The sequence below is a fragment of the Pteropus alecto genome, unplaced genomic scaffold (assembly GCF_000325575.1).
Source record: "Pteropus alecto unplaced genomic scaffold, ASM32557v1 scaffold157, whole genome shotgun sequence".
In the NCBI taxonomy this organism is placed as follows: domain Eukaryota; kingdom Metazoa; phylum Chordata; class Mammalia; order Chiroptera; family Pteropodidae; genus Pteropus; species Pteropus alecto.
The window spans coordinates 1,439,136-1,465,275 of NW_006440626.1; the positions used below are offsets into that span (position 1 = coordinate 1,439,136).

General features: G+C 57.9%; 1 protein-coding gene and 1 non-coding gene across 4 annotated transcripts in view; both read right to left on the reverse strand.

Moving 5' to 3' along the window:
• The window catches only part of PARVB (parvin beta), a 79,110-nt gene that overhangs the window by 34,951 nt on the left and 18,019 nt on the right, over positions 1 to 26,140 (reverse strand). For all 3 annotated transcript variants that reach the window (XM_015593567.2, XM_015593568.2, XM_015593566.2), the window contains exons 2-3: positions 5,684 to 5,773; positions 2,714 to 2,784 (exon numbers count right to left, since the gene is read on the reverse strand). In XM_015593567.2, coding sequence (XP_015449053.1) covers positions 2,714 to 2,784; positions 5,684 to 5,773 — 161 coding nt within the window. The remainder of the gene's footprint in view (positions 1 to 2,713; positions 2,785 to 5,683; positions 5,774 to 26,140) is intronic.
• Positions 25,312 to 25,430, reverse strand: LOC112484245. Its single transcript, XR_003047962.1, has one exon. It is a non-coding gene; the product is annotated as a 5S ribosomal RNA (ribosomal RNA).

Genomic DNA, 26,140 nt, shown 5'->3' on the forward strand with positions numbered 1-26,140 from the left:
ATTTATTATTTTTGTTTGATTGTTTTTACGCCTACAGCACCTGGTCTTCCTAGGTGGTCTCCCATCCAAGTACTAACCAGGTCTGACAAGGAGGTGGCCTTGCTGAGGCCTACTCAGATTTAATCAGCCAGGACCTTGGATGATCAGAGTCTACAGCACAGGGTAAATATCCTGGAAAGCAGTAAGAATCACGCGGTGAAGAGGACGAGGTGTCTTGTCTGGACCACCATGGCCGGTGCCCAAGGAGTGCCCTGGGACCACCGGCATCGGTATGCCCAGCCCCCATTCCACGCCCCTCCCAGAGCCCCTTTTCCCAAAATTTGGATCTTGTAGGTGAAAAAGACCAGCCTTGTCTTTAAGACTCATGCCCCCTTGGGCGGTTCTGACGTGGAACCTCACATTGGCACTGCCAAGCCAACGCACGCATCCGACACGCGTGACTCAGCCAGCTGCGTGCGGACAGGCCTCCGGGTTCAGCCGTCAGTCCCTGACTGCACAGGGATTATATTCTAGAGGGAGGAATAAGTCCCCGACCAACGAGTAAACATACAACGGTTCCAGGCAGCGAGAAACTCATGAGGAAATGCAGCCAGGGCAAGCGTGTGGGGCGGGGACGTGGCACGGGCAGACGGAGGGGCCGGAGAAGGTGCTGTGGGGGGAGCATCGAGGGACAACCGAGACGTGGAGGACACTGCTCCAGGCAGGGGGCCGCAGGTGCAGAGGCCAGGCACCCTGCAGAATCTAAAGTCGCCCAAAGAGCAGTCTGGGCCCCGGGCAGTGACCTCTAAGCCCCCAGAGTGGCCTGCTGGATGAAAGCATCTTGGTTTATGTGGACGCCTTGGGATGGCCAGAGGGGGTCAACGTGGCTTAGGGTGGAGGCTTGGGGTCATGCTCTGTCTGTTCCAGCTCGAGGCTGGAGACAGGTCGGCCACGAGGGCCGTCAGCCACGCCTACGAGATGGCACCCCAATGAAAACCTTGGACCACAAGGATCAGCAGCTTCCCTGGCTGGGGCTGCTCCTCGAATATTGTCACGTTGCTACCGGTAAGTGACACTGGCCAGGACCCCTTGGGGAGAGGACAACTGGAAGCCCTGCGTTCCGTGCCCTCTCGGGCCCTGTGCCCTACGCCTCCCACTTTGGCTGGTTTTAACCGTGTCCTCTCGTACACATGAACCATAACGGTGGGCATGACAGCACTTGGTGAGTTCTGGGGGCCCTAGTGAATCACCAAACCCATGGGTCCTCTTGGGGACATCATGCAATCCACTGACGGAACAAAAAGGCACGAGAAGGATGGATCCACCCTCTCTCGGCCTGTGTGCATGAGCTGGGACACTGACCTCTCGTCCTCAGCTCTCTGGCCTTCGATCTACACCACCAGCCCCTCTGGGGCGCCACCGTGCAGATGACAGATTATGGGACGTCTCGGCCTTCATCGCCATGTGAGCCAATTCCTTATCATAAACCTCAATCTATAGAGATGGACAGACAGACAGACAGAGATCCATATGCCCTGGCTCTGTTTCTCTGGAGAACCCTGACAAATTCAGTGGAGACTCCTCCTCCTCCTCTGCTTAACTTAACTGTCCCTCGTGAATGACATTCTGGTGGCTGAAAGGCAGGGTCGCTTTCCTCGCTGACCTTCTTCTGTTCAAGATAACAAAGTGATGATCAGAGGGGAAAAAATCTTAATAAAATAAACTAAGATTCGGCATTTTGGAGTGGGCCCTAGAACTGACATTTTCAATTTCCGCTTTTAAAAGGACGCACCTCGAAAAGGTCTCCTTTACCCTGAATCGGCCCTCGTGCAAACACAGCTGTGTGCCTCGTCAGGCCCCACAGCGGCAGTTAAGGCAAACGAACTTGTAAAAAAGCATTTTAGTAGAATAGGTCTGTCTGTGACACACACTGTCATTAAAAAAAAAAAAAAAAAAGCCCCGGTCACCTGAGCTGGCCACGGGCTGTGGGAGCAAAGCCATGTCCACGGCCGCCTGCACCAGAGCGGGCACCGGATGGACAGGGAGAGGCCTCTGCTCCTCGGGACGACTGTCCGAAGCCCTACTGTGGTTCGGATAGGAGCCGTCACACCTGTCACCCACGCTTAGACAGGACAAACGCTACGGATAAAGCCAGAGCTTACAGACCGTGCTGGGAAGGAAAAGCTGTCGTGGCTGCCACAGAGACGCCGCAGAGCCAGCTGCCGGCTCTCCCGTCCTGGCTTCCTCGGCCTCGGCGGCCATGAATAATGTGGCCATCTTCTTGTCGGGCTGGTACCCACTGCAGAAACTGACCGTCCACCCAGAGCAGGGGTGCCAGCATCAGACAGTTCCTCCTCAGGAGCGGCCAGAGGGGTCACGTGTGCCCATGGTTCGGAGCCACCTTTGAAGCCCCCATCACGCTCTGGAAGGAGTCTGCGCCCCATTTGCAAAGTCCCGCGACAGTTCACGCCGGTGGGTCCTTCCACCCAGGGCAGAGCATTGGCCGGCGGTTTAGAGGCCCCAGTGGGGCTGGACACCTGGGAGGCAGGTGCTTCCCGCTGTGACCTTGACCCCTTCCACGGCTCCCTTCAGCCTCCTCGCCCGCAGGTCCCTCCGCCTGACGCAGCCTTGAGGCCCCTTTTACCAGCCTGCCGGGTTTGCTCCTTCTGCCACGAGAGCCTGACCCCCGAAAGCTTCGCCCCAACAGATGCATTCCAACCAAACCCCTCCTCACCTTGACCAGCTCCTTGAATCTGGGGTCATCCTTGGAGGTGGGGTCGATCATCGTGCGCTCCTCGTTCTCCTCTGCCGAGGACAAAAGTCAGGGTCAGCGTTTGCGGGAGCGGCAGGCACACCGGGGCCTCGGGGCGGGGGGTGGGGACCAGCATCCTTGCACAAACGGGGAGATGGGCCGAGAGCAGAGAACCTCGTCATTTCCTCAGCAAGGATGAGCCAAACGGCCCCACGTCCGTTGTGTATCAAGTCACACAGCCCGGGGCGGGTAGGTGACCACAGTAACTGCCCCCACCCCAAAGGCAGACGGGGCAACCTGACACCTTCCCTTCCTCCTGAAGGGGACACGGTCACCTGCTGTCATTCTGCTGGCCTCGCCCCTTGCCGACTCCCATCTTTTGGGAGAATCTCTGGGACGGAGCAACGCACACGGGCCTGAATCGGATCCACGGGGAAAGCTGGCCGCGGCCACCATTAATAAACACAGGAAGAGGTGCCATTCACCGAGAAAGCCCGCCACTACGTAAAATAGTAGAGAACACAAAGAAATAGAAAGAAAAAACAAAAAAAAAAAAAGAAGAAAAAAGACGATGCTTCACAGCAAAATGTGTTCATCCGTATTCGGTTTCTGTTTGTTTGTTTACCTGTTTGTTTTCCCTCTGTGTTCTGGCCTTGATTCATGGACAACGGGGGACAGCGGAAAGGGTGACACGGTGACAACAAGAGAGGGGCCCACAGGGGACAGAACTGACCCGGCCAACGAAGAAGAAACAAAAGAGGCCGCATGGGGGCGGCAGGCAGGGGCCAGGCTCATAGGACATGCAAGAGCAGGTGACCGGGAAGCGGCAGAGACCAGGGTCCCGGCCCAGACAGGCTCCCACAGAGCTGGGGACCCTGTCCGCGTGGCTGGGAATGAGCCGGCTTTGAGGGACGCTGGCCTCACAGCAGCAAATTTTAAAACTCAACAAGGTGGAAAAACTATCTTTGGAGTTACGCAAACCGGACGCTCGAGAATGATGCTCCAGGTCACACACACGAGGCGACCACGTGAGGGTCCCGGGCGATGGCCATAGCCAGGCTACTCCCGGGGTCGAGGCCCGCATCCCGTGCGGCCTCCGCGGCCCTCTGCAGCCTCGTTTCCCCAGCCCTTCCAGCCTCCCCTCGCTCCTCGGCCAGCCTCCCCGCCGCCTGCCATGGGGCCTTGGCTTGTGGTGCCCCCTGTCTGGCAGCCCCTCCCCACTCCCCAGCCCTTCACCCTTCAGAGCTCAACTTCAGGCGCTGACCAGGACTCAAGAGCGTCCGGGCCCATGGACCCTTACGAAGCAAACTGGAGAGTGTCGCCAGCCAGGCTTAAGAGCAGCTCCTTAGAAAGCGAGTGAGACAGGGAGGGCCGCGGCCCAGAGAAAAGCAGGTCGAAGACATCACGGTTGAGATGACGGCCTGCCACACGGGAAGAGGAATCTACTTTCTAGGCCCGTCAGTCTAAAGCAGGGTTCTCAACCAGGAGTGACTGTGTCCCCCACCCCGCCCCAAAGGACGTGCAGCAATGTCTGGAGACACTTTTGGTTGTCCTAGCTGGCGGGGGGATGCTCCCGGCATCTCGTGGGTAGAGGCCAGGAGGCCAATCACAGCCCACAAGGCACAGGGCGGCCCCCACAAGGAGGACTCGTCCGGTACCAACTGCCCACGGTTCCGAGGCAGAGAAGCCCTGCTCTAACGCAGACTGAGTCCCAGACCCACGGGCTGGTCCCCAACTTCCCCTCGGACAGTGACCCAGGCCCATCCTCCTGGACGGCAGCTTCGGCCATACTGAAGACCATCGACGATGGCAACGGTGCAGAGTCACGCTCTGCCACGAGGAGAAGCAGAAACCGCAGCGGCACCTGCGGGCCCGCAGGGGGTGCGGCCAGCACTTGGCTTCGGGTCGGCCCGGCTGGACGTGCGTTTGCCTTTCTTCTCTGCAAACGCTGCTGGCCTGGTCTTGTCATGGAGACCGCCACAGAGGGTCAGTCAGGCCTTCCCTTGGAACCGGGGTTTGGAAATAAATGGAATGCTCCACGACTGCCTTCCAGACTGATCAGCTCCCAAAACACGCCTTAAGGAAAATGTGTCCAGGCTGTCACCTCATTAATGCCAGCTATGACGTGGCCCCAAGAAGTGGGTCCCACTTGGCGGGTCTCACGCAGCCAGCCCCAGGCCTTAGGGCAGCTCCAGCTGGCACAGAGATGGGGGCGTATGATCGTGTTTCCCATTCTCTCTATTTTCTGATGCTTAGACATCTTGGGGCCTTGTGGACCTGTAGAGACTGCGCCTCCCAGGGCTAGGCATTTCCAAGAGAGCCAAGACCCGCCCCTGCGAGTGTCTTTCACGCACAAACCATCCAGAGCTCGTACCCTGGCCACCTCTATAACTGGGCTCAGACAGTCTCAGCCGATAGCCTCTGCCTGATCACCGCAGGACCAGATACAGACAACTCAAGATGGCTGCTATGCCCGGAGCCCACGGTAATCATTCAGAGCAGCCGATCCTAAGCCTGCCTACCCCACCCGCCCCATTCCTGCCCATGGAAACCACAGGAAGCTTCTGCCTAGACTTCCCCTCACTCCCTCGGCTTCCCGCCCGACCCTGGGGCTACCCCGTGTGGCCCCACCTGGCCTGGCATGGCGTTTCCCCCACCGCGGGTGCCGTGAGTATAACAAACTGTCTCTCAAATGACAGTCATCTCTTGATCCGATGGCCTCGCCAAACCAACACAATAATAAGACTTATATTTCTAAATCAGAGAGGGAGAAATCGACTTGCCGTTTCCTGCAGACTTGTCTACACAGCTAAGAGCCCGGATTCTCAAATGCCACCCGCTGTGATGTCTGATCAAAAAGCCGTCACCGTCACACCCCTCTGTGGCCAACACCAAGTGACGCCACGGGAGCACAGCTGTCCCACGAGAAGGAGTTGGCGGAACCCACCGTACCTAGCAGGGTCTCCTCGGGGTGAAGATCCACCGAGGCCGGGGACAGTGGCGAGTTGATGGCATTTTTGCCTTCTTCCTGCAGGTCACTCACTGTCAAGCAGAAAGAAAAAGAAATGGTTAGTGTACATGGCAGACCAGGGCATCACATGCTGGCCGCGGAAACAAAGGGAAATCGACGCCTGTTTTTTTAAGCATTTAACAAACATTCCTAAATGGCTCGCCGCCCAGACAAAGTCTGAGGAAAAAACGATGCGAACCGAGAATTCGTTCCGCAATTCTTCCCCTCGCCAAACGTTTCCGATCCCCGCCGAGCCCTGCCAGCCTGTTGTCACTGCTCTTTGGAATACGTGACTAAGACAAAGAAGCTTCTGGATGCTTCCAGATCTGCCCAAGGCTGCTGGGATGGACAAGGCTCGGATCACAGCGACAGGGCCCGAAAAGCCGAGGCCGCCCTCCCCTCTCTGGAGAGCTGCATCCCACACCGCGGACCATGGCTGCGGAGGCCCCTCCCGACACGCGCACCGGCAAGTCCAAAATTTAAAGCGGTGCCACTGTGGACGGCCATGTTCATGGGGACAGAATCCTGATGGCCTGAGGACAGGTGACCCCAGGGTTGGGAGCACTAGAACCTGCAACAGAATCTAACAAACCAGATGCAGAGGATTCGAGTCGGAAGCGCCAGGACCCCCTGAACAGAAAGCACCAGTTGTGCATGTGTTGGGGTTCAGGAGGCAGAAGCATCGCAGGGTCCAGAGGCGGCTGGAGGCACAGCACAGATCCCACGGTGGCAGGAGGGGTCCCTCCCTCCCCACAGGAGAATGCCTGGAGTCCCCTCCGCCAGGGAGCACCGCCACCACGGCATGCCACATGGGGGCGAACACCCTTGCTGTCGAAACCGCATTTCCTCTCCCAGCTGACTGTGGCTTCCAGATCCAGCTGTTTGTCGGATTCCCAGCTCGGCCCCAAGGCCGGAGTCGACGGGTGCGGGGCGGGCCCAGACACCCGCCACAGTGGACAGCCCTGGTTGAGAACCACTGGGCACCCGTCCCCAATCACACGCCACAAAACCGGTCCTCTCCCGTGGTGACCTCCAGTGACAAGCATCTTGGCTGGTTTGCCTAGTTCTCTTCTGGAATGTTCTCGGGGCTGGAAACCTATTTCCTCTTTCAATACCACAGTCCCCTCAGACCTTTAACAGCTCCAATTCCGGGCGCCTGAAGTGACACGTGATGGCTCTACGACGATGAGAATGTACTTGATGCTGCATTAATGCTAAAGTACACTTAAAATGGGTGGAAATGGTAGACTGTAGATGACGTATATTTTACCACAATTAAAAAGGAAAAGGGGACCCTCTCCCAACACTTTTCGGTCTGGAAGTCAGCCTCTCAGCAGCATGGCGTCCTAACCCCACCCTGCAGAACAAGCCTCACGCACAGCCACCTTGTCCTCCCAAAACCCTTAGCTTAACTCTGTGCAAGAAGCACACACGTGTTAAACACCTTCACGAGTAAATAACAAACACGTAGACTGTTGATACCCGCTCTGCCTCGCTCCCCTAAAACTATTCCCAAGATCCCCACGGGTCACCCAGGCCAGAGACCCATTTCAGCAAATATTTTTACTATATAATAAGTTACAAAGTGTTTAATCAGCCGAGAGCTTGCACAGGCAGCAAAGGGAAGGAGGAAAACGGGATTTTTCACCAAAAATGAGGTGTGTATGTGACCTGGCAAAGCAGGTGCACAAACGAGACCCTGGACTCCTGGGTCCCGTTTCCTGGGCCAACGTCACAGAAGGACAGAAGGCCAGCGAGGTCCCTGCTGGTCAAGCTGCCTGCGATGCTCATGTCTGCAGCCGAGGAAGAACAAAAGGCTCTCCACGCGAAGGGTCACGCAGCTGGGCTTCAGGGCACAGGTGGGCCACGCAGGTGAGTCATTAAGGTGAGCCCATAACTCCTCTCCGAAAGCCCCAGAGCTGCCGCACGGGTCATCACTCACCTGGACAGGAGACAGCGCGTGCCAGAGCCACCGGTGGGAGGGATGGAGCAGGAAATGGTTCTAGGCAGCCCTGCGCCTGACTTCAACAACACAGAGAGGGGGAAGGAGAAAGGGCAGGCGGTTCAAAGCAGCGAAACTGGGTCACATGAGAACAGAGCGGTCTCCTCTCTGGCCTTGAACATCAAAGATAACACTAAACAGGGCCCAGGATTTCGTGACCTTTACAAATGGAAACAGTCTCCCAGCCCCGCCCAGGCTCTGGTTCAAGGGCGCCTGCCAAAGGAGCTTGTGATGCATAAAGTCTTGAAGGAAAGGAGGCCCCCCAGCTGGGGGCGGGGTACGGGGGCGCAGGCAGACCCCAGGGCCAGCCGCCAGCAGTCATGAGCCCAGGCCTGTGGTCACGGAGCCCAGGGTTCAAATCGCACTTTGCCACATGCTGGTATGTGGCTCGGAGCAAGTCTCTTCACCTTGCTAAGTAAGCCTCTGCTTCCCCATCTGTAACATGCGGGTGGCAGTGTGAACCTCCAGGGAGATTCTGGGGAATGAGAGAGATGAGCGCACTTGGCTCCTGGTTCGGAGCACAAGCTCTGCGCAGGGGAGGGCTCCGGGCTGAGGAATGAGTGATGAAGAGGAGGGTAAGGTCCCTCATCCCAGAGAGAACCCCGGAAGGCTTTCCGGAGGAGGCAGCAATTGAATGCCACCTTCGAAGATGCCAAGAATTCAGAAAACGGGCTTTGAGACTCTGTGCAAAGCATATGGGTGACGGCTCTGAGCCGAGCTTCCGCAAGCCCAGGGTGGGAGCCACGTCGGTTCGGAGCCGCAGTGGGTTCTCGGGACTCTGCTTTCTCTCACAGGCTGGCTTCTCTGAGGGGCACTCGGCTGAGGAGCTCGCGGTCTAAATCTGGTTGTCGTCTTCGGAGGGTCGGTGGTGACTGGGGGGTGGGGCTCCTCTGGAACCAGACGCTTCCCCCAGGACCCCACTCTGCCTGCTCAGTGGCTTCTCATTAATCCCAGAATGCATCTGCCGTTTAAAGCACTGGTCCATTTGCCAGAAAGGGAAACACTTCAAAGACACGAAACCCCACTGTCCTGAGTCCCAGAGGAAGATCAGGCGTCCGGTGTGCGTGACAGGCGGGGGCGCTCCGAGGGACTGGGGCTCGGCGTCACGCGGCCGGGGATCCACGTGTCTGCCGTTGCTCTCAGACAAAGGCCTCGTCCCCACTAAACCCAGCGGCTGACCACAAGGGCACCGAAGCCAACGTAGTCCCGCCATGCCAAAGTTCGCCTCCCAGCGGTGACACCCTGTGGCCAAAGGCCACACAGCGGACACGGGGCTGGGGAAGGCCAGGGGCCTCAGAGAGAGAGCAGAGGGACAGCGTTCAACTGGACAAGTGCCCCTCGGGACAGCCACGCCTCGCTCAGCCCTGGGTGGCAGAGCCAGATGTGCAGGCCATAGTCACCATATCTTAGGAGTTTTTCAAATGAAACTGAAAAGTTGGGGTTTGGTGTGGAACCTCCCAGTTTATAAACGTGAGCAGATAATTCCGATTCTGTGGACCAGCCAAGGGCAACCAGTTTGCAACCTCGGGTCACGGTAAATGTCTAACCCATGTCCTTGCCTGTTAGCGGAAAGAAGGGAGAGGACCGCTAACATTTCCTGAGCACCTACTGTGTGCCGACACCTTCCAGGCTGTTCATTCATCTCATCTCCTAACCAGTCTGTGAGGGACTGACTGGGTCCTGGCTGGGCCGGTGTCTGGTAGAGATAAAGGCACGTGACATACACAACCAGGGAGCCCTGGAACCAGAACTGAACCCGGTTCTACCCGCACTTGCACTTCACTGACCCCAGCTCAATCCTACCCACCTTCAAGCCTCAGCTTACTGGCTGCTTCCTCCAGGAAGCCCTCCTGGGTGCTCCACATCCACCCCAGGCTCCTCTCTGCCCAGCTTGAGTCACGCAGCCCTGTAACTACTTTTTCCTGGACCATCTGCCCACAGCAGTGCTACCTCGGCTCCTGCACATAGTGGGCCTTTAAGTAATATGAGGAGCAGCACAGCAAAGGGCTTAGAACCCTGGAACCAGTCTGCCCGTTTTGGATTCCAGCAAGGCCACTGACGAGCCAGCTGGGCGATCCTGGGATGGATCGCTACTTAATTGCTCTGTGCCTCAGTTTCCATCTGTGAAATGAGGCCCGATGCACCTCGAAGGGAGATTACAAAGAGTAAATGAGATGAGCACTCAGGACGACCGCTGGCACGCAGTACACGCTCGATAAATGCCAGCTTTTAGCGTCGGTTTAATGGATGGATACGTGTGTGTTTCCGAGGCCATTCTCTTTCCAACCCCTGCACCCGAAGACCCGGCAAGGTTAAAAGAAACAAAATCAGCTCTCACCGTTGGAATCGTGAGCACAGAAAAAGGCAGGAAGAGACTGTGAAACTAAACGCTGGCCGCTTGAAAGCGCCTCCAAAGGAGGTGACATTTACGCCCCGGGCCAAACGCGAGGGTTCTCTCTGTCTTTGACTTTTTGGTTTTCAGCTCTTTCTTTGTACGGGTTTCATTTTTTTAAAAAACTTATTTATACCCAGGTTCTTTTTTTTTTAAAAAAAAAAAAAGGCTTTCAGGCAGCTTTTTTTTCCCTTTTGACATTATTAGAAAAACGTGACTTTGAAAGCAGGCTGGCGGACAGAAGCACAAACCTGAAAGCAAAGGCTTCTCGGCCTTGGACGGAGAATCACGATGCACCCTTCCCCCCCCCCCACAAAGCTGGGGTGCAGGGAGCTCACGGTGGGGCTCCCCTGTCAGATACAAAGGCCTCGTGGGGGATGAGCCACGGCCCTTGGGGACTGAAGCTGTGACAAGTCCGCTTTCTGACCTTTTCCTAAGAGTGTGGTCTCGACACAGTGGAGATGCTTTGCCAGCTCTGGGGGCTTTTACTCCACACATCCACGTCCTGGTTTTCACAGAGGACGCAAGATCAGGGGAGAATTTTCAGCAGCCGGTCTGAACCGGAACCAAAGAGAAAGGGCCGACAAAAACGGAGATTTTCCCCTGTCCGCACCTAAAGGAACTCAGGAACGGACAAAGAGCCGCCTCGATTTTGGACACTTTGCCAGCCGTTTTCAAGACGGATCCTCTTCTAGTTAGAACGGGTCCTCCTCAGAGAAACTGAGGGGTCCTCAGAGTCGGCGGGGAAAAGGTGGATGCAGACAGGCGCTATCTCTGACAGCTCACCACCCCTGTCCCTTCCCGGGCTGGGGACGGGCCGTCGGGAGCCGACTTTCCTGCATTTCAGTGAGAACCCCACAAAATCGCTCTTCAGTGAGGCTTCCCTGGCCTCCGCCAAGTGAGAACTTCGATGAATTCCCCAACTTCCATCTGCGTTCAGAGGGGTTGTTTCTTTGCGGAAGTTGTAATTTATCGGAAGAATGAAATTCATCAGCCATGAAGGTCTTAGCGGAGCGGTTCTCCTAAAAATAAATCAAATTGTGCTTCATGTGACAACCTCACAGCTCAGTGGAGTTTACATAAGGCCCAAACGAGATCCAAATGAGAACAATGACACCCACAGACTCGAAGCGGCGGGCGAGGGGGCCACGCTGTAGGACGGCCCTTTCTGACATCAAAGATAAGCTGATCCAAACCAGCTACCGATCATAATTCAAAGATGTGAGCTTTTTCTGGAGGATCACTTGTGTAATGGCCTTGAAACGTGAGGCCCGGCCTCCCCCAGAGGGTACGGACTCCGGGTTCAGCCTCCGAGATTCTCAGGATTATGGTGGGTGGACGACAGCGACCCGCCCAGCATGAGGACAGCGAGGACCGACAGCCTGGGAGAGAGCAGCCGCCCTCCCCGACCCGGATGCGGGAAAAGAGCGAAATTACTTTCAGCAGTTCGTGTATAAGCAAAACATAAAAGCGAAAGCCTCTTAACCTTGAAAGAGGTCCGTCTGTATGGAGGACGGGGCTCTGGCCTTGTCACGCAGCGCGCGGGCCCACCGTGACGAGCTGGGTCCGCGGACGTTCTGGTACCTCGCTGTGATTTCTCAGTGTGGGGTGAGTTTCTGAACTGTGCTGATAAGACCGCAGCCCAAACCTTAATAGGGTCACGCAGCCCGAACATCTGATTTATGGGGTTTGCTCTCCTGGGGCACGAGGTCCCAACCCATCTCTCAAGACAAAATAAGTTTAGAAGCTAAAATAAATGGGAGAGCGTTTCAACGAGGCAGAATGTAAAACAGGTCTACAGCATCACTGTCCCTGCAGCGAAAGTTTAGGCAGCTCCAGGCCCCGGGTCGTTCAGCCGTGAAGATGTGACAAGCATTGGCCCAAAGCCAGTAGGGGCTGCCCGTGCTCGGAGCATCTGGTACAAGAGGCAGACGCAGAGAAGGATGTGCCCTCGCCACCCACTGAGCACCGAGAAGGCTTTTAAGGAACCAAAGGACAATTAAATGCAGTCCATATTAAAAGCACAGTTTTAAAAGCATGTTTCAAAACAATACAGTATGATGTTTACGTAAAAAATACAATCGGAAAATTCAAAACTATAGATTTCCATTGGTACGCACCTAAATTCATAGAAAGGGTAGAAGGCAAGGATACACTCCGAAGTAAGAGGCACGTCACTCCTGGAAGAGATGAGTGACAGGAGGAAAAGGGAAACTGAGGCGGGGGGGGGGGCTTTGCCACGACTGTGTTCAAATGTTACTTGTGAGTAAAAATTTAAAAAGAACAGACAAGCAGATGCTCTGACAGGGTACGCGGCGGGCGGCGGAGGTGGCAGCTAGTTCTGCCGTTAAGTTGACGACAGAGGACAAGAAGTCGGGCAGCCTGCCCGAGCTGGGACTGTCTCGGCCGCCGGGAGGGGTCGGCTTCTGAAGGCAGAGCAGCAGGACCCAGAACCCGGGCAGCCCGCGGCTGCATGGCGTCCCGTGCACAGGCGGAACCCTGGCCTGGAGGCCTCGGACACCGGGCTTCCTCGCGGGAGGTCCGCGGAGAAAGAGCCTGTGCGTTTGCTGCAGACCCCCTGAGTACATCACAGCGGGCCACTGGGGCCATGCGCTTAGTGCGTGGGCAAGAGAGAAGTAGTAAGTTTGGGGGGTGCAGTAACCGAACCCCCCCAGGCAATCCCACCATCACCTCCAGGCTCAGGAAAACACTTGCTGGACCGGAGAGGCATCCACACAGCTCAGAAAGGACTTCAGAGTCGCTTTTCATCAGGACAATCTGCCTGCTCCTCTGTGCTTTCGCGGACCAGCTCGGGGCACGGCACCTGTCTCGGGTGATGCCGGGACGTGCAGTGCTGCCTGGGTTTGCCTGGGGAAGGTGTGCGGGGGGAGCTGAAGGGCCTTCACCCTCAGGGAACCCCGCCCTGGAGACCTGCTCTGAGACAACACCCATGAATGACCGCACACCGCCCAGATCTCCCTGTCATCTGCCCCTGTCATTGGCCAGAGCCTTCCCAGGAGCCTTTGCTAACCCTTCAGCCTCCTGAGCACATAGCCCAGGCTCCCCCACTCTGATGTGCTCGGACCCCTGGGCTGATGGGCGCATTTGGATGCAGCAGGTCTGAGCAAGGTCCAAGACACGGCGCCACCAGCCAGCCCCCGGATACCATCACTAGTCCGTGGACCCCGCCTGGAGCACCACCGACTGGAAAGTCATGACCGTGCCTTGCCCGCTCCCGAACCCAAACTGGTGAGTGGCTCTTAAAGACGAGCACAGGGGCCGCGTTCCAAAAGCTTCCTACCTGGCCAGCACCTGCACAGCCCTGGTTTCCAGGGAGGAAGGGGGCTCGCTGGGCACCCCTCCCACACGCCGCTGGGCTCAGCTTCTGCTACAGACGAGGCCTCTAGACAACTGACTCACACCCGAGCTGGCCCAGCTGGTTAGGCATGGATCCGACCCACCCCAGGCCCGCGGTACCCCTAAACTTCTTTAGCACCAAGCCCTCGGTGAGACCAGTAGGAAGTACAGACCGCTTCCCGCCCGTGGGGACAACCCAGAATTACATTCTTCCTCCGTGAATCAAACGCAGAGCTGCCTGTCTCAGCAGCAACAGTGGGAGGGTTCGCTCGCCACCCTGGCTTCTCCCAGAACCCTCTATTTCAAAGGGCTGGTTCCCACACCCCGGCAGGACGGCCTGGACTGCCGAAACAGCTGTGGGCGGCCGGGGATGCTCAGGATGCTGACGGTAGCGCTGCCAGCCTCAGGGGACCCCACGAGCAATCTAGGGGGAGAGAGACGGCGGGAGGGAGCCACGCGAAACCCGGCAAGTGATAACCCGATCTGACCAGGACTGAAGTCAAAAGGCCCCAACACGTGCGAGTGCGAAGAACACAGAGGGAGGGACCGAGGAGCGGGACCTAAGTCCACCCCGCACCCCCCAACCCCGCAGATCCTGAATCTCGCGTCCTGTCACTGGGGTGGCCCCGGGGTGGGGCGTGGTCCTCTGTGCAGGACGGCCACCCTAGCCTCCCACGGGCCCTGCCTTGGCCTCTCCCCATCCCAACCCAGCCTCCCCCTTCTGCAGGTGACCTTCCTGGACTCCCTTGGAGGGAACCAGCCCCATCCGGCCACCATTCCACCCCAGGCCCGCGCCGATGGGCACGCTGTACTCCCCACACCACAGCTACCGAGTCAGAGGCGGGCTCAGCCCAATTAGAGTCAACAGCTACAAGATTTTACCAGGAATGCAGAATGAGACAGGCACCCTTTCCCGCTGGCCTTGACCCAGAAAGGATGCAGGTGGAAGCTTCCCCATCATCTTACCACCACACGGAGCCTGGAAATGAAGGTGCTGGGTCAACGGAGCTGAGAGAACACAGCTTAGCGAAACTATCTGTGTGCTGGATCAAGCCTTACCTGAGGGCGACCACCTCTGGAACTTCCTGTCAAATGTACCCATGAACTCCACTTTGTTTTAAGTTGGGTGTTCTGAAATTCGCAACGTGAGTCCTGTCTGATGAAGCAGCCCTTCCAACACACAAAGCTGACCCTCACTCCCCAGTGGAGGGCACCCCGTGGCTCCCTCCAGCTCCGGGGGAAAATCCAAACCCCTCCGCACACCCGCCCTCCGGGTGGGACTAGGGTCCTCCTCTGGGCCCCCCGTGCATGTGACAGCTACAAACACTTATCTCCCAAGGAGTGTGCCTACCTCCCTGTCCCCTGAGCAATGCGGACTGGCCAGCGGCTATTCATAACCTCACGTCCTGCACAAACCCTGGCACGTGACGAGCATTCAACAAATATCCGTGGAATGAATGAATGAACGAACAAACCACTATGAATGTGTTTGCACAGGCAGCTGCCTAGAGAATTTAGGTAAGAGACATAAAGTCACAAGAACCGGAAACAGACGATTCCTACTAAGCATCCCACCTCCAGCCGCCGAACTGGCTTGCGTTCGCCTGGCAGTCGTGAGTCACCGAGAACCCAGTTACTACAACTTGGCCGTGCAGAGCGGGGGGACTCGAGACAGGATTCTGCTCTGCATTTAGGGGCTTATTGGGACAAGCTGCCCCTGGCGCGATACTCCCAAAGCTCGTCTGCCGGGGCGCACACTCAGACAGCCACCTGTGGCGGGCAGAGGACCACGGCAATCCATCCGTTTCTAGGAAAAGCGGGTCTCCCGAATGCCAAAAGTTGCTTAAGCGTCAACACAAAAACACTGGCTCTCAGAAGCCCACGTCCAACCGATGATTCCCTCGCCCGGGATCAGGCCTTCCCTCCCCTTTGCCCTGGGTGATCAGAAAAAAAGCGAGAAACAGAAAAACGAATTGTCCATGGGAAGAATAGGAAGAAAGATTTCCAGGTGGATGTTAAATGTCACGTTTACCATATAAACCGCCTGGCGAGCGGAAACCAGGACACGGGAGGGGCCTGGGCTTCTCACTCACAAAGGACGACGGACCCTTTAGGGACGAGTGCCGGTTTGGTTGGCTTTTCAGACAGAAAGCAAGTGCGTCAGCTTATCCGAGCCACCTCTGTGAGTGCCTCAGGTAGATCCTCAGGATCGAGAAGGCGGTTAGGCCCACGGACGGCCCGGGCGTCTGCGCCAGCCCATGGGGGGTCCAGGTTCCCGGTCCCCCCCGCTCCCAGACACCTCCCAGTGCATCAAGACTTCGTCTCAGCACAGAGGCCCATCAGGCCTCTTCTCTGCCCATGGACTGTCCCCGATCCTCCACTGCCCCCCAGAACAAAGTCTGAACCCCTCGCCGTGGCACTTGCCCCTGCCCCCCACTGAAGCCTTTGCTCAGGCTGCGCCCACTCCAGGAGTAACATATTCTATATTCTACCACTGTGCCAGGGAGCCCAACACGCCATACTTTTAAAGTCACTGCAAATGTCCCCTCTTCCACGGCCCTGTCATCTGTCACCCTTCCAGAGCCCCCAGGCCCAGGGTCTGTGCAGGCGCCAACAGAACCTTGGAGAGGCTGGAGGCTCGGGGGGTCGTCACAGAAGGGCCGCGCGCCCGTGGGGGCAGGCTTTACTCCTTCCATCTTTTATCATCTCTCTGCCGTGGCAGGATAACAACCGGACCTGATCCTAAGGTTGTCATGACAACTAATTTAACACGATGACGTGCAGGGAGCAGTAGCCAGCCCAGCAGTAAATGCAGGGTCTCCCTTCCCCTTCTCAAGCCACCATCAACACCTGCGCTGGGTCACCGGGAGCACTCAGCGTCACATAGAGTCATCCGCTCCACAAGTCTGCCCGGCGGACCACGCGAGGCTGCCAGGTCTGGCCGTGAACTCACAGACAGCCCGACCGTGCTGAATTTATGATCTAGGGGTTATGCAGATGTCTCACCGCTGGATGATAAACTCCTAGAAGGCAGAGGTCAAGTTCCATCACCCCTGAGCCTCGGAATAGGACCCAACACACAGAGGAGACCCCACAAATGTGCCCTTGCCTGAATGGAACCAAATCCTGAACGCCTCAGTTATCTGCCAGCACTGAGGGCTGGAATGGCCACAGCACGCAACTGTTCGGATGACCCCAGAGGCCACATACCCCCAGGTCACCAATTCTCAGAGAATCCAGACATTGAAACATCCACTTCACTGCAAACCAGGCGCAAGCTAATCGCAAAGATCTTAAATTTACTGCTCAGAAATTTAAGCAGTAAATTTAAGAACATCTTTCACCGCGAACATCTTTCCACGGTCACTGAGCTTTCAAAACAGACACTAATGAGACCAGATTATAACAGAACTCTGACTCCACATAAAGCATCAGGATGGCAACTGGGCAGTGCCAGCAACACAGTCCGGCCCCCACGCCGATTCTGAAGGGTCCAAAGTGCCTCCCAAAGTCCACCAGCCATGAGCCAGGGCCAGGCCCCACCAACGGAGACAGGGGACCAGGAGAAGGAGGCCAAAGAGCCCGCAGGAGGCTCGGAAGCATTGTGCAAGTGACTCAAGGAAATTAAAATGCAGCCACACAGCAGAGGCCAAGGCCGGCTGGGCCCCCTCAGGCCGCGTGCCCACCTGGACGGGGGAGAGAGCGCGGGCTTCCCCAAGGACCACGGCGACCACCATCATTCAGCGCGTGTTCTCCTGGAGGTCTTGGGCATGTGTCCGATGATCCCTGCCCCTGTGATGGACAGCTGGACCCGTATCCCACAAGCCAGCCTCCCCGACCCTCGAAGGGGCCATCCTGTTCTGCGTCCTATTTTCTCAGCCCACCTCAGCTCTACTGCCTGGCCCTGGCCCAATTCACCCGAATCTAATGGCAGATCCTTGGACGTGAATGCCATTTCCTTGATCGGGGGATGGTACCTTCGTCACATTTCTACCGATCAATGGTGCCGGTGTTTAGTGAGGACTGGAAAACAAAACTCAAAAAAGCCTGAATTATCCAAAAAGCGACTCCGACGTCTCCCCTTGTGTTTAGTGGCCGTGCTCAGGGCCCCTCGGGGCCGAGCGGTGGGGTGTGCCCCGCCCGGGCGGGAGGTAAGGAAATCCATGGATGGTTTCCAGCAGGGGGACGAGCCCAGGGAGGTTAACACACTACGAGAGAACTTGCTTAATAGAGAGGAAACAGAGCTGTCGGTGGATAGAAGCGGCCCAGCAAAGCAGGTTGCACAGGCCCCTGCGCTGCAAAACTGGTATTAATTAATCCGATCGATAACGTCCCGTCGCACCCAGGGAAGTCCAAAGTGCACTCTGCTGAGAAGATAAGAAGATTAAATCATTAAGGCATTAAAAAAAAAAAAAAGACTGCTTGCACCTGCCACCGAAACGCTTAGCTGGGAGAGGCCTTCGAGGAGGGATGTGGAAAATGCCAGGAGGAAGGACAGCGCCCTCTAGTGGCCCGTCGCCACCTGCACAGGCGAGACGGGACAAACCCGCCAAGGTTTCCAGCGAGAGTCAGGCCTGCGGGGAAGACGGACACCTGCCAGAAGCCGGTGGCTCTTTGGCGGGTGACTCCGACGCTGGTGGCTCTGTTGCCACCTGACATACTTAAGGGGCCAGGGTGGCATGGGTGCTGGCCCGCCCGGGCGCAGGCAGCTCCACGCATCCTGAGCAGACGCAGCCCTCGAGGTAACAAAGGCGAAGGGCCTTCGCAAGCCACGGCGGGGGGCAGGGGGGTCCTGGAGGCCCCAGAGCAGCGACCGGGAGCCAATGCCGTGCAGAGGGTCCCTCCCTGCCACCCCGAACGAGGCCGGGGTCCCGTGGCGCCCTGTGCGCATACATCGTTTCCGGCGTTATCACCGTGTGAGGCACGGGAGGGCATCTGTGTTCCTGGCCTCGTGTCCGTGGCGCTCCGTGCGGGCGTGCGGCCAGCCTGCGGGTCTCACCGGCCCCCGCACAGGGCCTGGGCTGCAGGGGGCACTCAGCGCCCCTCGGCGAGCGACCACTGAGCGAATGAGTGGATGAGTGGGTGAACGCGTGAATGCTTCGGCACCCCGCCACCCCTCCCTGGCATTTGTTTTTGGAACTTTTTCTACTCTTTCTTTTACGGTCGCTGTGGCAGGCTGGATAATGTCCCTTCGCCCCCTAAAACGTCCACGTCCTAATCCAGGGACCCTGTGACCTTGCGAGGCAAAGGAGACTTTGCGGTATGATTAAGTTAAGGACCCTGAGGTGGGAGACGATCCGTGGGCCCAGTGTCATCACAGGGGTCCCCCAAAAATGGACACAGGTGGATCAGAGTCAGAACGAGGCAACGTGACCATGGCATGGCTCTTTCTCAAGGTCACGGTTCACGTCACTAAAACTAGTCAGCACCAGCCCAGAAGTCAGTCCTCGTGGCCTGCGGTCCCAGCACGCCCGCCTACGGCACACCTGGTGCAGGAACGCATGGGCAGGTCGGGCGCGTGGAGCACAGAGGGCTTTCGGGGCGGCGAAACTGCTCTGAGCCTACGACGGTGCGCGCACGTCGCTTACGGGGGCCCAAGTCCGCAGAGTGCACATCGCCGAGAGTGACCCCTAATGGAAACTAGGGCCCCTGGGTGATGGTGACGTGTCGGGGTGGGCTCACTGACCGTAAAGGGGGTACCACTCTGCGGGGCGATGCTGACAATGGGGGCTGTGCATGCGTGGGGCCCCCACGACACGGGCCGTCCCTGCACCTTCCTCTCCACATTGCTGTGAAAAAACAAAGTCTGTTCTTTTTTAAAAGAGCAGCAGGCGACACTTTGGGGTCACAGGGTGTGTGCGCGTGTCTGTGTGTGTGCGTGCGTGTGTATACACGTGCGCTCCAGGCAGATCTCAGGCACGCGTGGCCCCAGGGCCTGGGGGGTGGGGGCGGGGGCGGGGCCAGTGGTTGCCAGGGGTCTTCTCTTCCCTTGGTCTCCCACTCCTGGGGTGACGGGTCCTGAGGACACTATCCTGGGAGGCAGCCTCCTCCTAGCTCAGTGGGTCTCAGCCAGGGACGAGTCAGCACGCGTGGCAGTGTCTGGAGACAGTTTGGTTGTCACGCCTGGAGGCAGAAGTTGCTCCTGGCATCTGGTGTACGGAGACCAAGGATGCTGCTCAACACCCTACAGCACCCAGAACGTCCCCACCTCAGAGAGTGACCCAGTCAAGACGCGGGCAGCGCCGAGGTGCGGAGACCGCACTGGAGCAGGCTCAGGAGTCCCAGCAGCTGGACAGGCGAGGGTTCCCGCCACGTCTGCGTAGCCGTGAGGCCCCCGCAGGCATCCAGCACCTTCTCTCTGGTCAGAATCTCTCTGGGGTCAGAGCCTTAGTTCCCCATCTCATGGGGTCATCGTGTGGCTTAACCCCACCCAAGCTGTCCTGTGCTCTGTAAACCGTAAGCACTAACCAGTGTACAGTGTGGGCATCCCTCAGCCTACAGGACCAAGGCGGGCAGTGCCCGGCCTCCAGACCCTCCGGGACAAAGGCTCCTGCCTGCTGCCACCCGGCCCCGACCACCAGTCCCCATGGAGCCCACAGCGTGGGTCTCCTTGGCACAGAGGCGCAGGCCGGACTCCTCTGGGCCTCTGCTTTCCCATCCAGTGTGGACAGGAGGTGGGGTCCTGAGGGCAGAAGTGACTCTGCAGCATACCCGCCCATCCATTCCTTATCACTCCGTGTGCCCGGCACGGGGCCAGAGTCTAGTCGCCCACACAGCCCAGCCGGGCCTGCAGCAGGCAGCGGGGAGGGCACGCGGGGGAGGAGACAGCGAGTGATGTTTAACGCTCCCCGCCTCCCCCGTACCCCGCTCCTTCATTGGAGACAAGGCTCTGGGGGGAGGGGCACTGCTCTCCCGTGCAGGCCAGAATCAGCCTGCCCTGGGCCTTGCTCCCTGTGGCTCCCTGTGGCCGCAAGCAGCTCAGCCTCTTGCCTGAAGCCCTGGCCTCCCACCTCTGGTTGTCCTGGCAACTGTACCCTCCCTCCCCAAGGAAGCCAGTGGGCTCCAGCACGGTGAGTGCTCAGGACACTGGTGACAGCTGGGGGCCAGGCAGGGACAGCCGGACCAGCCAAGTGTGCAGCCAACATCCTATGCAGCCGGACAGCTGCTGCCCGGAGGCTCCGCAGACCCGAGCCCAGGGTCACAGTGCCAAGGGACCTTCTGTCAGCTTTGCTCACCCAGGCAGTGGGATGAACTGTGGGGCTCGAAACTGTGGGGTTTATTCCAGCGCAGCCGGGCTTCCTTCTATCCCTCGACAGAAGCCTCATCCTGGCTTTAGGGGACCGACGCCTTCTGACGCTCCTTCTAGGACACCCACCTCAAAGTCCCCTGGGGGGCTGGCACGGCTCTCTGCTTCCTTCCTGCCCTGAAGCCGCCACGCTCTGGTATTATTTTGTGTTTAAACAACTGTCTGTCTCCAGCTCGAACAGATACTCCCTTTATCCGTACCCTAGGAGCCCAGCACAGGGTCTGGCACACAGTAGGCCCTCAACAGATGTTGGCTGAATAACGGAGTGAAATGTGCCTTATAACCACGCCTCCTTCCCGGTCAAGGATTTGATAAGAGGACATGTGACATGGCCGACCCCAGGACCTAACGGACAGAGGAGGCCCTCAACAAACGCTCAGCAAATAAGCTCTGCGGGCCTACTACGTGCAAGCCAGTCGCCTGCCGAGCTAGAGGGGAAGGAGGCAGGAGATCACCCCACAGCCTGCTTCCTCCTCCTCCTCCTTCGAGAGAGGCTCCCCCCACCCCGACCTCCTCTATACCTTCTATAAGCACTGGTTGCATCCGTTCCAGTGTACCCCAAATTTCAAAGGCCTGTCTTGCCTCCCCAGCTGCACGGAAACGTCTGCATTTGGAGAAAATAACTAACGGGGCACATGTCATGTCCGGGTCCCTTTCTTTGTAGACGACGTTTGAGAGATTTAGGAGTCAGGGCTGGGGGCGTAAGGACGGCGGCATCAATTCACTTTGAACTTTAAATCTCCTCCACTTAATAAAAGAAGTCTGGCTCCGCATACGCATTTTCTCACATAGCCATGGGATTCGCCTCAGTATGCATCTGCTCATTCACTCGTCCCACCGACACCTACCTGATGGACAGCCACTAACCTCAGGTGTCCCACGGCCAGGGCGAGGACTCAGACACAGGCCCGGCCCCCAGGGCCTTGGCATCCAGGGGACAGACAATGGCGGGATGTGAGAATGCTGGGGACCGAAGAGGAAACGGGTAGCAGTCCCGGCGGGCTTCCTGGAGGAGGCACCATTGGCATCGGGCCTTCGAGGAACCTGGCCTTCAGGGAGGAGGGAGAGGCATGTCCTCTCACTCTGGGTCGTTCTGTCGCAGGAGGGAGGCTACGAAGCCGATCGGAAAACTGCCCACTCTGCATTCTCACGGTCCCTTCCCTCGTCCCTCTCCACACCCAGCGTGAAAGCCCCTCGCCTGACAGGGCGGTGAGAGGTGGCCCGCGGGGTGGGGACAGAGTACCAGACGGAGCCGGAGAGGAAGGAAGCCTGGCCCTCGTCGAGGGCCCGCCCGCCCACATCCTCCGACATGAGCTCACTCAGGCTCCCGACGGCCGGGGGAGGGGGCCAGCCACAGACCCGGGAACGGAGGCTTAGCACGCAGGCGGCTTGCCCAAGGAGAGGCAGCTAATGGTGACAGTCGTACTGGAACCAAGTTGACCCAGCTACAAAGCCCTCTCCACAAAGAATGAACGTGGGGAGTCACAGACATTTAAGAAGTCACATAAAGTCCTTGTGGTCTCAGAGCCCCGTAGGCAGTAAAGGGGCCGGAGGGGAGGAAGGAGGAGGGAGGCAGACACGGCACGGCCAGCAGCTGACAGGGACACCGAAGCTGCGGCAGCAGCCCCTTGGCTTTCTGGGGTGCGTGCTCCGGGCCAGGCGTGGACGGCCGCGGGGGCCTCCACACAGTGAGCGGCCACCTTGCTTGTCGTCTTTTCACCGATAAGAAGAATAAAGCTCAAGGAAGTTAAGGAAAGTAGCCAGGACCCCACAACAAGTAAGAAATGGAGCGAGGACTTGTATCCTATCTGCCCTGCTGTCTGAGCATCCAAATAAACACACACTCACTCACCTGAGCCCAGTCCTAACTTCCGCGTGCCCGTACGCAGCAGATGTCAAGCCTGCAAGAAGGTGGCAAACACACTGGGGACGAGAGCTATTCCAGAAAAGGCCTCTGGGTGCAAAGGTAGAGTGCGGGTCTGGTCCACGGGCCGAGGTGGAACAGGCGGCCATGGAGCCACGATGGACGAGGTGCTCTCAACTCAGTTCCCCAAGCTTTCAGGGCCTAGGGACCCCTTTTCTACAGAAAATTTAATGGACCTTCAGAGAAAACACATTGGGCCTGGCTTTTGAATTAGCTCTTAACAGCAGTAGGTGGACGAGCAGGATGCCTGTTTACTTTGGTCCCCATCGACACTTCCCCAAGCGGGTCCCACAGACGTGGGTCTTGTATGAGTTAAGCCACCGTCGAGGAAGCGAAGGACAGACTGGTAAAGTCCTTTTCTGCAGGACTTCTCAGAGCCTTCACTGTGCTCTTGTGCATTGCGACTCTCCCAGGAGACGGGGAGAGAACGCAGTAATCGGCCCCTCAGTTAGAAAGGGCAAGAGGAAGAAAGTCCGTCCCAGCCCTGAGGGGGCAGGGGTTGGGGGGGAAGGGACCGTCCCTCGGGAGCCACCAAGCCCATTCATCGCCACCCGCTCCCTGTGCAGCACAGGAAGGGCCACTTGGCCTGGCTCAGTCACTTTCTGCTTGTTATTGTAAGGTTTATTGTCCCTGAAAAGCTGCCTCCGAGAGCGAGCTAAGAGCCTCCTGCATTCAGTTGCCTTAAGCCCCTTCTTCAACTGCTGATTTTCCCCCAGAAATGTTCCCACACCCCCACCCAACGCCCGCTGGCAAGGCTGGGAATGATCACAGCGAAATCGGCTCCTTGACGGAAGGTCACCGCAGCACACTCGGATGACCCTCACCTCACTCAGTCCCCCGGCAGGGCCCCAGGAGACCAGAGGCAAAGAGCTCCGACGAAACCCCAACTCCTGTTTCCATTTGCTGTGTGCCCCTGGGCAGCTTGGTTAGCCTCTCTGGGCTTCCGCTTACTCAACTGTAAAATAAGTTGTGATGAGGACTGCACTAGACGGAGCACACTGAGAGTCCGGGACAGTCCCTGGGGCTCGCACGCGTCACCTGTACCGTTGTCCCAACTTCACAGGCGGGAAAACTGGGCCTCGGGGTGACCGCTAACCGCCATCATCACACTAATAATGGCAACGCTCTGTCCACTGAGCTGCCTCCTGAAGAAAAGAGAACCAACCTCTCGTCCGGCAGTGACAGGAAGAGCCAGATGCTGGCCAAGGACGGCCGGTGAAAAGAGAAAGCCAGAACCAAAAGGTGACTGAAGAGAGACCGTCGTATCAGACAGACAGACACTCCTAAAACAATCTCAATTGCAACTGGATCCTGAAAATGTTCCAAACACCAATCTTTTAGGCCCAAAGGCCCACATGACCCCGCCGGAGTGATGGACACTTCCCAAGACGCTTCACTCCACCCATCAGGTGGCCCCTTACCCCACTGTCCTCACACCAACGTCCTCGCCACCTGCCTGGGCAAAGTCGAACGGCCGGCCGGGGTTTCTACGGCCTGCCCCCATAAAGCGGAGGAGGGCGAGGGTGGACCCGGGTCTCGCTTCTGCTGGAAATGACAAGAAAACGGGCAGCACTCACTGGAGAAGACGGTGCGGCCGGCGGGGGCGTTAGAAGGGCGGACGGGGTGAGGCCGGGGACTCGGCGGGGAACAGGAGACGCGCGCGGAGCTCGTGTATGGACGCGGGCAGGGACGCGCCCGTGACTTGCAGCTGGAGGAGAAGGCCTCTTTAGGGACACTCGGAGGCAGACCACAAAGGACCAGGCTGCCGGGAGAACCCAGTTGTTTTTCCGAGATAGGACCCCGCTAACCACAGAGGATTATTTCTATCTTCACCGCCAACGGCTTCGCGGGCAAACTGCTCCCCAGGAAAACAAGCCCACGGGCCTAAGGAAGGGAGGGAGCGTCCACGCCTGGGCTGCGACTTAGACCTGTTTGCGGGGATCGGTGAAAACGGACTGGACTTTGGCCTCCGTTAAGCCTGACCTTGGCCGGGCCTGGAGACTGGGCCCTGGGCCAGGGCGGTCGGGAGGGTCCGCGAGGTGGCACAGGCCCTGTTCTCCGTCCCAAACTTGAACGAACCTGACATAACAAATGGCAGGCCTGCAGCACCCCACGCTCGTCCCCAGGTCCCCAACTAAGAGCTGGCCCTCCACGGGCAGGGTGCGAGGAAGAAGCCATGGAACCTGCTCCCCACAAAAGTTCTCAGCGGACCACCCAGCCCCAGGCACAAGCATCGGCAGCAGGGGACGCCCCTCCCAGCACCCCTGTCCCACCGCACGCCCCACCCGCCAGACGGGGTGCAAACCAGGGGTCACGCAGAGTCCAGACCGGACCTGTGGCAGCAAGTACGAGACCCTAAGGCCGTGTGGCCCCACAGCTGACCCTGCTTTAACTGTCCTCGCATTTGGGTGACCTGAAGAAGCCTGTTATGGGCTGCATTGCATCCCCAACCCCCAAATCCACATGTTTAAGAATGTGACTGTATCTTGAGAAAGTCTTTTTTTTTTTTTTAGGTGAGGCAGCCCTTGGTTGACCTCACAGATGGCAAGGACCTTGTCAGCTTACAATCTCTTATATTTTTATTTTTTACGCCTACAGCACCTGGTCTTCCTAGGTGGTCTCCCAGCCGAGTACTAACCAGGCCCGACCCTGCTCAGCTTCCGAGATCAGACGGGATCGGGCTTGTTCAGGGTGGCATGGCCGTAGACTGAGAAAAAGTCTTTAAAGAGGTGAGAACGATTATATGAGGTCATCGGGGTGGCCCTAATCCAACATGGCTCGTGTCCATATAAGGAGAGGAGATTAGGACACAGACACATTGAGGGAAGACCATGTAAGGACACAGGGGAGGACTCCACTGGCAAGAGACAAACCGACCCTGCAGGCACCTTGATCTTGGACTTCAAGCCTCCAGAACCAGAAGCGATACATTTCTGCTATTTGGGCCACCCAGTCTGTGGCAGCCCCAGGAGACTAAAACTGCCCCAGAGCCCAAGGCCAGGACAGCAGCTGGCAGCGGTGCCTGAGGAGATGCTACTCAGTCAGAGCAGAGCGAGGATGTCCTACGGGCACTTAGAAACGACGGCCCTGGCTGGCCGAGGACAGACGGCCACCATGCAATCCGAGAGGCCAGCGCTCACGGAGTGGGGCCTGCGGTCTGCACACAAGGGACGGTGGGCGGGAAGGGAGTCTTCTCAGCACCCCTATGTCTGCAGGTCCCCCCCGGCATGTGACCTGAGGGCTGTGTGTGGTGACAGTCCCCAGGGCCTCGCCTAGCGCTGCCCAAAGTCAAAGCCCCGTAAATGCCACTCTCCTCCCTGCACCAAAGCCCCGAGCAGCCCGTACGACCAGTCAAACCCTGGAAACCAGGGGTAAAAGTAACCTGCAAAGACCCCCTGCAGCTCTGAGCACCCCGATT